Below are 14,876 nucleotides of genomic sequence, written 5' to 3'. Positions count from 1 at the left end.
GATACTGACACATCCAGGAGGCAAGAGCCCAAAGACATCAACGATGAGGATGTCGAGTGCAGAGCAAGACTCAGTTGAGCTCACAGCACCACAGCAGCAGCTTAGGGAAGGCTTCCTATGATGCACCAAGTCCTGCAAGCAGGCTCAAAGGCCTGACATGCCATTTTAAACTGTAGTAAGAGGAATGACTCAAAACTTCTTCCCTACTCTCTTCAATGGAGCGCAGTGCAGAAAACACATGGATGAACTTTAGCCTGTGTCCCCCTGCATGACATGAGAAAGTAACAACCACAAAGAGACAGAAACTCTGATACTTGGGAGGTTTGGAGATCAGAATCAGACCATTTACGGAGAAATAGGTCTGAGTTACATCAATTATTATGAACTAAATTTCTACCCTATAGGCTGTGCTCTGCTGGCAGTCAGTGCAAAACTTAATAAAGATCTAGGCCAGGAAATCATTTAGTTATTAAGAATATATTATAAAGGATTATCATCTCCCTCACACCAAAATCAATGATAAAATCCCCACTGACAACAGAAAGCACAAGATCACACTGCAACTCACTCCTGCCAGGAAACCTGCACCCAGATGTATTAGTCTGGCAGCACTACCTTGCAGCAAGGGCTCCAAGTACAGTTTCTGCCAGGCTCGCCAGCACAGGCACCAACAGGATGGTTTCTTTCTCTGGTGCTAGCTAGACTCTCAATCTGGACTGAAATGCCTTTACACATGAATGATCGATTAAGTCTCTCAAGCATAAGCTTGTCTCTGCATCTGCCTGTGTGGGCCCACACTGCTCTGACCCAAGCTGTGTCTGTAGGCATTACCCCCGTCTAAATTGCCTGCTGCCGGCTTTGTCGGAAGATGCTACTGCTGTCACAACACGACAGCAGGTCCTAGCTGCTGTGACACTTCATTTGTCTGGGCAGCAGCATGCCTGGAAGGATGACTGCCCTGTTTTAGTGGAAGTATGCAAGACAATCAAGGCCAGATAAGCAAACTAGTTTTGACATATTAAATCATGCTTGAACTGTGAGAGCAAAGAAAAATAATGTAAAAGCTCTTCTGAAAAAAAAAAAAAGGCTTTATAAATAAATAAATAATACAGGCCAGCCTTGTGCATGGGAAGGGGAGTAAAGCTTTTATTTGAGCCTGAGGACTTTGGGTAGGCAGAGAGGGAAAGATTGTTTTGCAAGACAAACACCTGCCTTTTCCGTGTAGCCATTTCCGTGCATTTCACTTCTAGAATGAGTCTCTTGCCGATCACCTGCTCTGGCACCGAAAGCATCAAGTGCTTGGGCAAAAAGCAGTCCCAAAACCAGGTGGGACAGGAAGAGCGAAATCCCATCATCTGTATGCTTACCAGCACACTCACATGCATTCAAAAGCCCTGAGCAGCATCTGACTTGGTATTGGAGGGTCCCATGACTGGTTTTGACACAATACTCTGTGAGCCTTTAGCAGTTTTTACCTCAAATTCCCTCTGCAGACCTTTGCTCTAGAGGTTTCTTCCTGGAGAGATAATACTTAATCTGCTGCAAGTCAACTATTGCAATTCAGGAAATGCCACCAGCACAGGGTCACAGGGCATCCGTGGATCTTGGCAATTAACCATGGCACCTCCCCTTTATCCTGAACCCTTTTCTCCCTGCTGTGGATTTGTTCCAGTAATTAACATGCCCAATTGCCTTGGATTTATACTAATAAAACGCTGGCTCCTATCCCAAGATCCCATCATCGCTGGCGCTTCTCGAACGCACACAGAGCCCCAGCAGTAATGAAGTCCATGGTCCTGGCTCTGTCTGGGTTGCAGGCTATATGCAAAGCGGCTCTGAGCTGGGAAGCTGCAACCCACAGTCTGCTTCAGCTGAATACCAAATTAGCACATTCCCCACGATTGTAGGGAGCAGCTTTTCCTTTGACTCTGCAGTAATTAAAAAGCTTCCTTTCCAGGCAGGTTTTGAAGGCAACGCTGTGACCTCTGTCACCATTGCAATGGGCTGACAGACTGTCCGATACAGTGTAAGATCTCTAATGCATTATTTGGGGAATTAGTACTGTAGCAGAGCGACCCTTATGACCACGCAGGAGGCAGCCATTTCACCTGGTGTATGCTAACCGTGACTCCAGAGTTCAATAAAGATCATGCTGGCTCCCTAGGCATGCTCACTTTGTTCAAGTAATACTAGTCACACACGTGCAGAGGGACTGGAGAGTCTTCTGGAGCAAGGGATGCTTTTTTATCTATACACAGAGGGTCTGGTACTCAATAATGCTGAGGCTCTGGCAGCAGAAGGGACCTTCGGGTAGAGATGGACTCCTTGGCATAGCTCCCACACTAGGCAGAGGCTCCAGTTGACATGAGAGTGCTGCTCAGAAAATGCACCTCCAGGCCAAACCTTTTTTTGAAGGAAAGCATCTAATTGAAGTACAAAAGCAAGCCTTTTGCAAAGACAACTTCTGTCCAAATTTCAGCTCTAGAGGAACGTTTGTCATTTCCCAATTAATCCACCTGGAGATGAATTATCTTACAAGGGTTTTAGGTTAGTCTAAGACCATAAAAAGAGCACATGGGATCAAGCACAGGACCAACATTCGGAGCCCTGGTTCAGGCCCTAACCTCTGGCTGGCACTGAACAACTCAGCCTCTGGCACAAGGCTGCCATTTGTTAAATGGGGAATAGCGACTCTGATCTACTTCATAAAGTAGATCTTTCAAGATCCAAAAGCCCTTTGTATGACCTGAAAATGGTTTTAGTAGTCTGTATTAACTATTTCTTTCCTCACACTGAAACAGTCAGGTCTGAACTGCCAGGGAAACTCAAAACAAGCCACTCCAAGCGTACCATGAGAACTTGACTCAGGACACACCATGAAGTCTCACTGCAAGAATGGGTCACATCCCAAGCAGACGCTGCCTCCTGTGCCACGCTGGCCAGGCAAACCTACCACGGGAGCTGAGCCCACCACCACCACAGGTGGTGGCTGTACAAGGATGCCAGGCTGAAGATGCAGATGCTCTGCTGATGTGTATCCTCCCCCACCCACCCTGCTTCCAAGAACATAACCTCAGGCAGTTCTGTGAGCCATGCAGGCAGGGACAGCCTTGTTTCACCTCCCATCTAGTGGATTTGTCCTGATAATGCCACTGATCTGCTGCTCTTAGAGCCTGGATTTTCAGAGTGGGGGGGGAAGACACGGAGACATGGAATTTCCTTGGCCTTAACTTGATTGACTGTCATTTACAGTGACAAGAAAGTTGTCATCTTAACTCCCAATTCTTCAAGCCTCAGCTGTTTTTTTAAGGACATACCTTTATAAAACAGGTATACGAAAGTAATAGGGGACATCTGTAAGCCTAGTATTGTATCTTTTTTTCTTCAACCTGTTTTGGATACATGGTTTGGGGTTTATGTAACACCTAGCCTTGCTCTTTGAGTTTGTTCCATAGCCACCCTGAGGGCAATCAGAAATGGAAGCACATCAGTATCATGCTCAATACAACCTTTACCACCTGGTGTTCATGGACAAAGTGTCTATACTAGATTAACTTCTTCAGTGATTGAAAATTAGCAAACTTCCAGCAAAATAAATGGGCATCTCTGTTGACAGGAAGAGCAGATTCACCTCTTTCTGCAGGCACCTGTGTTGCAGTCTCTTCACTCTTATTGCAGTCTACTGAACGCTTACCTTATACTGGATACAAATTTATGCAGCTAAAGAAATTAAATAAAAAGCTGCAAATCTGTTCATAGAAGGCACAGTTGTAGCATCCTTCTGTGGAGACTGGATTTCAACCTCAATATTAACCCAAAGTAAGTTAAAATGGTCAAGATGTAAAGCATGCAGAGAGAAAGCTTGTTATTGAAAAGTCAACACATCATTAACTACTGCTAAATGTTTCTACATAAGAAACACAAAACTGAAAACCTGAATTATGAACAAAACACAATAGTACAACTTCATTTTAATACCCCATATAAATTAGGCGGAACAAGGGGTCTGACAAACGAGCTCTGGCAGACCCTTGGCAGTTCGAAAGGTTGCAGCCACCCTTCTGCTAAAGATCACCATCCAGGGATAGTGCCCACATCTTATTTGTCCCCATGCTGGAGCATCAAGACAAGTCCTCCATTGGTCACATCAGCTCACGGGCAGACTATCCAGTTCTGAAGAGCCAGCAGCAGCTTCCAGCAATGGGACAGAGCGAGCAGCTGGGGACAACCGTATCTTAAATCAAGACAATTAAATTCACTGCATTGCCAACCAGCATTTATGTACTTTATCTTCAGTATTTCTCCAAAGTACGTAATTGTTTCTAAAAACCACAATTAATAAGCGAGCTGTTTCCAAGCAATTCAAAGTCAAAGGTGGCAGTCAAAAGAACCTAATGGCACCATGGCTAACACTCCTTTTCTCCTGCAACACCTCTCCCACACCATAATTTAAGAAATTCCCTAAGCTACCAATGGATACCCCATATTCAATAATGCTCATACCAGTTATCTAGGACCAGACTAAAAAGCATACCCTATGATCTGCCCCAAAATATCTTATGGCTAAGAAGCAAACATGACCTTCACAGGTTACGCTTTCAGAGCCACTTCTAAACATTATTTTATTTGCACTGCTCAAACTATACTTTGGGGGGGGGGGGCGGGGGGGGGGTAGTAAAGTACTCTTTAACTGTCCTTCTGGAAGGTGACTGCACAGCAGCCACACTGCAAAGAACAGTAAGGTTAAGTTGGTCAAAGTAATGGCCTAAAAGCATCGCTGCAGAATGAGGAAAGATCTTCAGAGCCACCGGGGTTACAAGCATACAAGGCAGTGCAGAAGGTTACAACTCATTAGCAAAGCACGATATATTGCACATACACAGATACCATGCCTCCTATAATGAAGGCAAATACACATGCAAAATAAAACAAAAAAAGAGAGTAATATTTAATCAATCCTGTTGCAACACAGTTTTGATTTGTGGAAAACATTTCCCTGCTCTTGTTAATTATTTCAACTGCAGAACAAGACACCTAAATATATACATGCACACACACCTCTACAGAATAAGACCTATTTCCCCTCCAGTGACAACTGTCTTTTGCTGGAATGTATCATTCAAGTGATTTTCTTTACATTTGAAAAGATAATACACACTGTGTGGCCAAAAATTCAGCTATTCTGACACTGGTTGGTTTTGTGCCTAATTAAAATTAACTAGGCACTTCAGCTCATAATTATATAAACACCTACTATGCTATACTCCTAGTCAATTTGATTTTTAATCAGAAAAACACATGAGAAGTATGAATGATGGGCACAGAACTCCCTGGAGGGGCAACTGTATTTCCAAATTCAGTATTCTCTATATACTGAGTATTTCCATCAATGTTTTTCTTGCCATGTAATCACGTCCCAGTAGAACAATTAAAAAGAGATTTTTTTTTTTTTTTTATTCCTGGACTTTCCTTGCTTTCCACTCCACCACAAGGGTAGAAGCACACTTGTCTTATTCACATGAGTCCCAGCTGGAAAGTCTCCCACAGACAGGCAGGATTTAGCAGTATGCTGTCTTTCTAGCATCCATAACAAGGAGTTTAGAGTGAGAATTTAGCTGACCCGAGGTGAAGAGGCAGGCAAGCAAGTTGTGGAGTGGGTTGACAAAAAGTTGCCCCCCTCCTGTGCCTACATCAGATGCAAAAACAGAAACGCTGGCTGCTTCGGAGCAAAAGCTCAAGCTCCAAAATAAGGTTACCTGTGCAGCAGCATGTTTCCATTTCCTAGAAATAAGGGGACAGGTAAGGCAACGGCTGAGCTGAAGCACTGAGTCACCTGAGGAAACCACGCACAGTGAATTTGTTAAAAATGCAGGGGTTTTTATTGTTGTATCAGCTATATGTTTCATTCACAAGTCAGGCCTCTGGGGTAGCTGCTGTGCAGACACAGAAACACAATAGTCATCAAGTATGGCTCTGCAATCACCACCTTTGCAAGCCCTCAGTTGCCTTTCAACCCTCCACAGACAGTGCCTTCTGCTACCCACCAGCTGAGGGTCACTACCTCTGCCAGTCTGCTCCTGCACAGATAAAAAAAACAAACAAAAAAAACCCCCCAAAAAAACCCACAAAAAACCCTAAACCTGCCTCCAAATATCCTTCCAATAGCTGATCAACAGGGGGGCAAATCACTGCTCTGGGAACGTGCTTTCAAACATTTGTACTGATTGCATTGCTCTCAGAAGATGAGTAACTCTGCTTCACCCCCAATCAGCCAGCAACAAAATCACCCGAGAACTAATTCAGCAGGTGAACTTCTGATCCACATAAGTTAGCTACCTATGTTTAATTAGTTTTAATTATATCCAGAATAAAAGAGCTGTGAACATGAGGTTCTTCCACAACCTTTGTCTTCTGTAAGAAATTCTCATTTCTCTTGGCAAGAGCTCAGCTGAATCGCAACACAAGTAATAAACAATCAGCAAAAATAAATTATTGTTTTGTAAATGCATTGAGGTATGTTCAGCAGAGTTGATTGAGGGAAGAACAATCAAACAAACATCAGTATTTAAGACAGCAGAAGGGCTTGAACATTCTAGAGCTGGTTTATGAAAAAAATATTCAAGTATTTCCTCTGGCAGCAATTCCTAAATTCCTAAAGCCAGAAAAACCATACCACAACCTATTCTCCCCCAGCCCTCAGTTTCAAAGTTCTTCTTCAGAAGGTGGCAAAGGTGAAGAAAGATTTCACTGAGTTTTCCTCCATTATTTTGTCCACCTCTAACATCTGTAATCTTGTCCATACCTCATAGCTGGCTAAAACCAGCTGTACTGCTTTTGATGTCTCTTCAGGTAGCCACATGCATAGATTCTTGTAGAGGTGAGCCTTGCGACCTACTGAACTCATTACTCGCCTTTTCAGCTTGGCTCTCATTCAGTGCAGTTTTTATTTTCTCTTTTTTAAACTCAAATATTTAATTAATTTATGATTCAGCTCTAAAAGTAGCTGAAAAAAAAAATCAGGCTCTGCAAATCAATTACACCCGCAGTTACCACCCTGCAGCCCCCTGGTCACTAGCAAGTCACCACTGCAAGTGTATTTGCGTATCATTAGCTTCACATGTCAACATCCCCTCCCTTTCAGTAGCATGGGCTCCAGAGCCTTTGAAGACATAAAAATAAGCACATCTTGCTTCTCACTGAGAACATATTGGGCTAAAGGTGAGGATGAATACAAAGAGAAGTGCCAGAAGGTGCCCTTTTCACAATGACTTTATTCATTTTCTACGCAAACCCAATGATGAGCCCTGCTGTATACAGTAAGCAACTAAAATTGAAGTTACAATGAAACTCACCTATGCAGGAAGAAGGAAAGCACAGACTGGTGCAGATAAGAAATTGTTCGGCCAAACCCCTAAATGGGTAAAGACAGAGACTTTAATGGTGCTACACCAAGTTTTACAGCATTTTAGGATCTGGCCCTCAACTTTGGTTGAGTACTGCCTGCTAAGGAGGACGCCACCATTAGGAGACTTGAAATTGGCCAAACGGACTTGAAACTGGGCATTTTCCTCAAGGACCCGTTCAGACAGCACCAGCTGAACCGTGACAAAGCCAATAACCATCCGTCCTTTAGTGGCACCAAATCACTGCTCTGGAAACCAGCGTAGAAATTCACAGAGCAACTGCTTTCATTTCTCTTATTAACTAGTACAGCAATTTATTCTTGTGAATAATGAACCTTAACACTGGTCCTTTATAAACATGTCCCAAAACAGTCACAATTTACCTCTAGCTGTCCCATAGCAGTTGCTGATAAATGGGCCATGTTGCCAAAGGAGGTGTAAAAATCCAAGTAGTATGAGTTCTTTACAGTAACTGCTACCTAGCTGCCTATATTAATTGAGAGAGCAAGCACATTATATAAGGAGATTAGACCATGTCATATTTACAGCCTCAGTGTCCCAGGTGAGAGAAATTGCTCAGCTGTTACTGCCAGTGCCTTCTTCAAGCAGGAACCCTGCTGACAAGATGATGAATTCAGAACATCGTTGCCAATTAATGATTTGTAGGCAGAAGGGATTTCAATAGTTCCCATATGTTTGTGAGAGTGACTGGGATTTACATCACCTCTAATAAGAAAGTGTAGTCTGCTCAGTCCAGACGTGACACTAGAGCTTGGAAAATGTCATCATTGCAGGAAAAATTTTAATAAACAAAGCCTGGCTCTTCTGGGTTGAAAATGCTTCCCAAAGCATGGTCACTAATAACCTACTTATGCTTAAGTGAAAGCAAGCAGGGGGACCACTTGCAAGATGCACTCAAGTGATTTGCAAACCAAAGGTCAGAAGTTATTTAAGTGTTTGTCAAAGCTACTTTGCAGACTGCCAAGACCATCATTATGTCAGCCAGGAGCACAGAGTGCATTTCCTAAACACCTGTCAGGATCTGGGGGGGAAAAAAAAAAAGCAGCATCTACAAGCACATAGGACCTTTCCTGGTGTTACTTATTCCGCTTACAGGCTGCAAAGTTTAACTTTACTGTCCTAGAAAAAAAATCTCATCCTTGTGAATATAACAATATCCAAACCATCCATGCATACTTAATGCAGACCTCCTGAATGGCCTAAGGCTGAACATCTATCAACTGAGCATCTCGAAGCTTGGCACGATGACCCAGGCCAAGCACAGGACATCCAAATGGGGCCCTCAAACAGACTTTGCCATCAGCACTCAGATCCCAACGTCCCGTTGATTTGGTGATGGAATTTAGGGCTTTCTACAAACAAGAATTATGGCTTTAACAGCTCTAGAGTAAGTAGTGATAAACTCCTGCCAAGGGTGCAGGCTGTAGGTGAAGTATGGGAGTAGTTTATGTGGGTATGCCTTGTGGCAGAAGGGCAAGGGTACACCACCACAAAGCATCTTCATGCTTCCAAAACAGGATCACAGTCCTAGTCAACACAGTCATAAGTTGTGGGGCCAGACGCTGTCCTCTCAATTGACTAAGAAAAATATATTTAAAAAACCAACTCACACCCCAAAATGGAAAGGAGAGCCTCAAATCACTAAGGTCTTCTGAAAGCACACCCCAGATTGCTATCTCAGCACTACCAGAGGTCCAACTACTCTACAGGCACAGTAGGCTCTTCAAAGATAGTCTCAGGTTTCTAGTTTAAACCACTTCAGTTTTTTGGTTTGGGGTGGGGTTTTTTTTTGGTGTTTTGGTTTCTGTTTGGTTTTGAGATCTTTAAGAGTGCTTTGAGATATCCCATGCTGCTCATGCAGCACGGGAGGGCAGGATTTGAAAAGTGACCAATGGATGTATCCCTTTCTTCCAAAAATTCTTACAGTGACTGAAGTCAGCATCTAGACATAGCACCCAACCAGGGCATGTTATTTTGGGATATGGTACTTTTAGACATAATGAAGCAGATCCTTGCTGATCTCTCTGACCCACACCCCTCATCTGTGACAGTCTACATTTCCTCAGCTTGGGCTAATGTTGATTTTAGCTCCTTTGTGCAGTATCAAACATCAAATCCAACTCTTCCTCCCCTCTAAATGGGAGAAGTATCTTTATTAGCACAGGAGAAGTAAAACCAAGTCAGATTTTGCTGTATTGATTACATCTACAGCAAAAGAAGACTATTCTGGTCAAAAAGCATACTCCATGTTCTGTTTACTAGAAGTTTCTCCAAATACAAACATAACTACATTTTCTCTCCAAGTCAACTGTTGAAGAGACTTGAACTATGTACTCTTCAGGGGCACAGTGTGTGACTGAGGACTAAAGGATCAAGGCCACAGTTTGCTTTGGATATGCACTGATCTATCCTTTGCACCACACTACAAACACCAAATAACAAGTGCCTGGAGTGAGGTGAAGAGAAAATGCAACACCAGCTTCGGTTGGAGCAGAATCCCTCTGCCTACCCCACAGTTTATCTATTACTAAATGGCTGCAAGTACAAGGCAATTAAGACAGGACTGATGATAACATATAATAAATTTTGCAAAAAGCAAATTGCATTGAAATCTTTTTTTCTTTCCCCTTCGATGTACAAATTGGCTTTAAGTTACCTGTTACGTATTTACAACGGAAGGGGAAATTTTATGAACAAGTATATAATACAACAAACCATAAAATGAGATTATACACTCCTACGAGTATGTTGCAGGTCTTTTGAGGTATTCTTTTTTAGGTCTTAAGCTTCAGATACTTGCACAAGGCCCCTAATGATTCAGGAGGCCTATGCTGATCAGATACTTGTGTGAAAACTTCAGCGCATATGGAAGCATTTTTATCAGTGGGGCTTTAGGTTTAACTCTGAACAGCTGAGCAGCTTTGTGTTAAACTATTTACCAGAGATGAAAATCAATCAACTCACACCACATCAAATTCCCACCCCCTCCATAGAGTGATAAAGAGAGAAAAACATACTCCTTTAAATACAGAAGCAAAAAGCATTTTGCATAGGGAGATTAACTTCAAACATTCCCTGGTACAGTCCAGAAAAAAGAAACCAAGCTTCTAAAATTCATAAGAAAACTCTGATACTGAGGAAAACTAATGTTAAGTTTTAAGTAGCAGATAAGATTGCAATCATCTCATGGACCCAACAGAACAGTGCTCCAAAGATAATAGTGGCATGCTAGATTCTCCTTGTGCTCTGCCCTGTAAGCACCAGAAGGACCTGTACGTAGCTGTCAAGTTCCACTACACCCAGCCAAGGCCTCTCTCCAAGCTGTCACAGTCATCCAAAGGACCTTAATGGAAGTAAGAACCCAACCTACCATTGTCAATTCAACCTGTTATGAAGGACATGGAAGAAAAGAAAGCCAAGACTGCACATCATCTTGGCAGCCTCAGCACAGCACCCTTCCTGCAAACTCTTACCTTGGCAGGTGTTGTTCTTCTCCTCATACCCTGCCTTGCACAAGCACTTCCCGATGGGCACCAGCCATTCCCCCTCAGCACTGCAGTGCATCTTCGGTGCCTCGTCGGTCACAGAGTGGTTGATGCAGATGCCTGACACCTCTAGCAGCTGCGAGGAATCCGCTCCTGTGATGGTGTCAGGAAAGCGCGCCAGGTTGCGGATCACCGATGGGCATTTCTTGTAGTACACACGCACAGAGACCAAGGCAATACAGGCACCCACGTCCTGGAAAGCAAGGTAAAATCCCTTTTTTGTTAGGGGCCCAACATCTCTCACCTCTGTGTTTAGCTTCATAACTCTGTCGCCAAGGTCTAACTCTGTGAAGCTTTCATCAGCAGCGATGGTATCGATCTTAATGTATTGGTTTTCTTTGATGTTCCTCCCATCTTCATCATCTGATTCGAAGTAATACATGTTAAAAGTCTCTTTGCAAGTTCCAAGTCCTCCTGGAAGGCTGTTACAGTCCCTCAGGGTGAATTTGAGCTCAATGAAGATGCGGGATGCCCCTTCATTAGAGATCCAGCTGGTCAGAAGCCAGTTGTTCTGATTCTGTTCCATTACCTTGCATACTTGGTATGTGTGTATCGGAGCATAGTTTTCATCCACCTCACCAATCTCTTCCCACTGTATAAAAAGGAAAAGTATTACTTTAAGAGTTACAGCTCCCGCAAAATCTTAGTTTCCCCATCTAAGAGCACCTTAGGCTTCAGAGTTTCATGAGGACTTTTAGGGGAAAAAGATGTTTTAACTGTCAAAGTTTTCCATATCAGAGGCTTGATACATTCCTGTTAAAGTCAGATAAAAGGACATTTAGAAATACAAAAGGATGCTAATTAAAACCTTTTGTTTCAGACATTTCAGAAGTGGGAAAACACACTGCTGGGTTTGTCCACTAGTACTTTGTTAGGGAACAAAAGCAGATGGGGGCATGAGCTGACCTTTTCCAATTCATCCACACAGGAGAAAAAAAGCTATTTACAGTCCATCTGTCCCCACTCCCCCAGGCTCCTTTCTACTACCTCCTCAAATCACTGCCCACCACAATAAGGACAACCACATTTCTCCAAGCTATTCTCCCCCACCAAACAGCCTGCCAGAAAATCAGTAGTGATATATGAAATAAATGGGCCTTTGCTCTCCCCAAGCATGCTAGTCAGAGGAATTCCTGCTCATGCAAAGAGAAGATTACTTCCAATAAAGGTTACAGGGATCCGCAAATCTCAAACTGTTTGTGTGCTACACAGGTTTTTAAGCAGTGCTCCAGATAACTTCTCACAGCTGTTTGTGGTAATTGTAGTAACTGTTTCTTCATTTCATTTTGGCCACACACTTGCTCATCTGCAAGGGCTTAATTCCCAAAGCCTCTTCCATCCTCTGCTCAGCATTGCTGCCTGCATCTAGTCACGGCTGCAGACACAGCACAAAGCAAACGCACAGAGCATAAATTAAAGGTGCTCCGGTACAAGGCAATAGCTATATTCCAAGCTGCATATCTAAGGCCAAAGGTCAGGGTTTTTTTCATTGGAAATACAGCCTGAGATGAAGTTGAGAGCCTTCTCAACCCAGATGTCATTATTGCAGAGCTGACAGGGAACACCCTCAGAGCCAACATAACGATGAAGTTTTTTCAGAGGAAATGCTGTTCTTAAATTTTAAATTAAAATGGCAGCAAGTGGCATGAAAACATAACCTGATGCTACAGTCCAAAATAAGTTATAAATGCCACCAGCAGAAAAGCATTTCCTTTCCTCCCTGACCTGGGATGTGAAAATGGGGACTTCTTCAATTTCAGCAAGACATGACCGCTGCGATGCGCGAGGTTCACACGTACCACCACAGTCTTCCGAGTGAGGAACATAACCTGAAGACATTTTTGTCATGCTAAGCAGTATTTTCATTTCTAAACCCTTTTTGTGTCCCTGGGGTTAAAGAGGCCATGACCCTACCGTGGTTAACATGTACTTGTCAATTCCCCCTTCCTGGTAGTGCCACAGAGTAAGCTGGAGGTATGCCTGCAGTAAAAGCTAGGCAGATCTGTGCAGCATTTATGCCTAACTTTGAGGAGAGGCAATTAACAGTTATGAAGAGCAGAGCCATTGAGAAAACACACAGGAGAAGTATGCAAGATAGCACAAATCTGCACCTAGTTTCTTTTTCTTTACATTCCAATAAATAGGGTGGGTTTAGCTACATGAAATTAAAAAGCAGAAAAACACCATTCTTCAACTACTGTGGTTAATTTAAGTGCTAAACATGATGTACATCCATGCTTCCACGTGGATTCATTTAACATTACATTATACAAATGCAAAGTCTTATTTTTATCACAGTGGTGATTCTCTATTTGATGAAAAGAGAGGGTATCCCTCCACTTCCCCTGAACCAGGCAGAGGTCCCTGCCAAATCAGCCTGAGAGACAGGTAAGCACATCCCAATATAGCCCAGGAAAGATCTTAATGACGTTAAACCTTTGCTTTTTCTGGCTGAAGGTCAGAGGATCTCTTGAACAATTACACGCATCAACCAGCAGATAAAGAGAAGTGTTAACCTCCAGCAGGAGGTGGTGAAATGCATTTGAGGGCTGGAGATTGCTCAGACCAGTTTCAGCAAGTGGGGATGTGTATGGATGACCACAAGGTACAAGTGTAACTCTGTACAACATTTAGGGAGCATCTAATGTGTATTTCTTTCAGAGAACTGACGTTGGCAATGACTGTGATGTTGCTGTAATATCATTAGTGACCTAACTTGAAGGCATATAAAAACACATCACTTCTCTTTTTCAATACTTGCCAGATCAATTTTCAAAGACCCGACCATCATGCTCTCCAGAGTTATGAAGTTAAGCTCATTTCCATTGCTGCTCCAGGAGTTGTGTTAGTGAGAGTATAAGAAAGCTCATTTTTTTCAAAAACTAAATCCATTGATTCCAATGATTGCTTTCATCCACTGAGAGCACTAAACACCATGAAGAGGAAGGTCCAAGCATAAATACATCAACTGAGCTAGAGTCTAATCTCAGCTGCAAGAAATGGCACATGACCTAACATCTCAGGCTTCAGGATGTGCTGCACTTCCAAGCACTGCACCCCGGATCACAGCAAGTCCTGCCATCACCACCTGCCATCAAACCTAAAGCCATCAGAGAGCAAGAGGAAAGGGAGGTGCTAATGAGCTAAAGCTGCTTATCTCTGTATAATCCTCAAGGAAAAAGCAACCAGATTTTATCAAACCGGCCACTACTGTGCAAAATCTCTGCTCTGTCATTTAATCCCATCTTCTCTCCTATCTGCATGTAGGAGTGTACCATTTCTTTCTCTTCAGCGGGGTCTGCCTCCCCCCAGGGACTGCAGGCAGCCTGCCACCCTTCCACTTTTACATCCCTCCACGAGCAGGGGATGGGGGTAAGAGCTCCTGCACCTTCTGCCTGGTCCCAGCTTCCCAGGCACTCTAGACCTCAGACAAGGATTTCAACCAACAACGGAATACAAACTAGAGGATGAAATGCAGCACCTTATGGTTACTGAAAAAGAAAACTCACCACATTAAAGAGACAGCATCTAGCTGAAAATATTGGCATTAAAAAAAAAATTAAGTACAACTGAAAAATTGTGTAATATTATAATTTCTCTCTGCAGCACATATTTTTGAGATATAAATCAACCCCATCTGCAGGATTAAAACAAAAATGCAACCATTAATTTGGTGCTAAATGTTTTCTCTGTCTTTAATAGCGCTAAGAAGAAAAACACAAATGCATTTCAACGGCCTGATGTTCAATCATTTATAGAAGACCTATTTCTGAATCAGAAATTTCCAGTACACTACTGCTGGTGAGTTAACAGACGCTAAAGACTGCACTCTGCTCCATCAATAGGAAACATGCAATTCATGCAGGCTGTCTGCCTATAGAAAGGCCAAAGATATCACACATCTAAC

At 43.0% G+C, this 14,876-nt stretch overlaps 1 protein-coding gene across 13 annotated transcripts in view; it reads right to left on the bottom strand.

Moving 5' to 3' along the window:
• EPHA5 (EPH receptor A5) overlaps positions 1 to 14,876 on the bottom strand; it is a 209,778-nt gene that overhangs the window by 156,021 nt on the left and 38,881 nt on the right. For 12 of the 13 annotated variants that reach the window (XM_074866972.1, XM_074866973.1, XM_074866979.1 and 9 more), the window contains exon 3: positions 10,898 to 11,561. In XM_074866972.1, the coding sequence (XP_074723073.1) occupies positions 10,898 to 11,561 (664 nt within the window). The remainder of the gene's footprint in view (positions 1 to 10,897; positions 11,562 to 14,876) is intronic. The other variant, XM_074866978.1, reaches the window with a different exon arrangement.

Source organism: Strix uralensis, chromosome 4, assembly GCF_047716275.1.
Source record: "Strix uralensis isolate ZFMK-TIS-50842 chromosome 4, bStrUra1, whole genome shotgun sequence".
Classification (NCBI taxonomy): domain Eukaryota; kingdom Metazoa; phylum Chordata; class Aves; order Strigiformes; family Strigidae; genus Strix; species Strix uralensis.
This window is presented reverse-complemented; position numbering and strand designations above follow the sequence as displayed.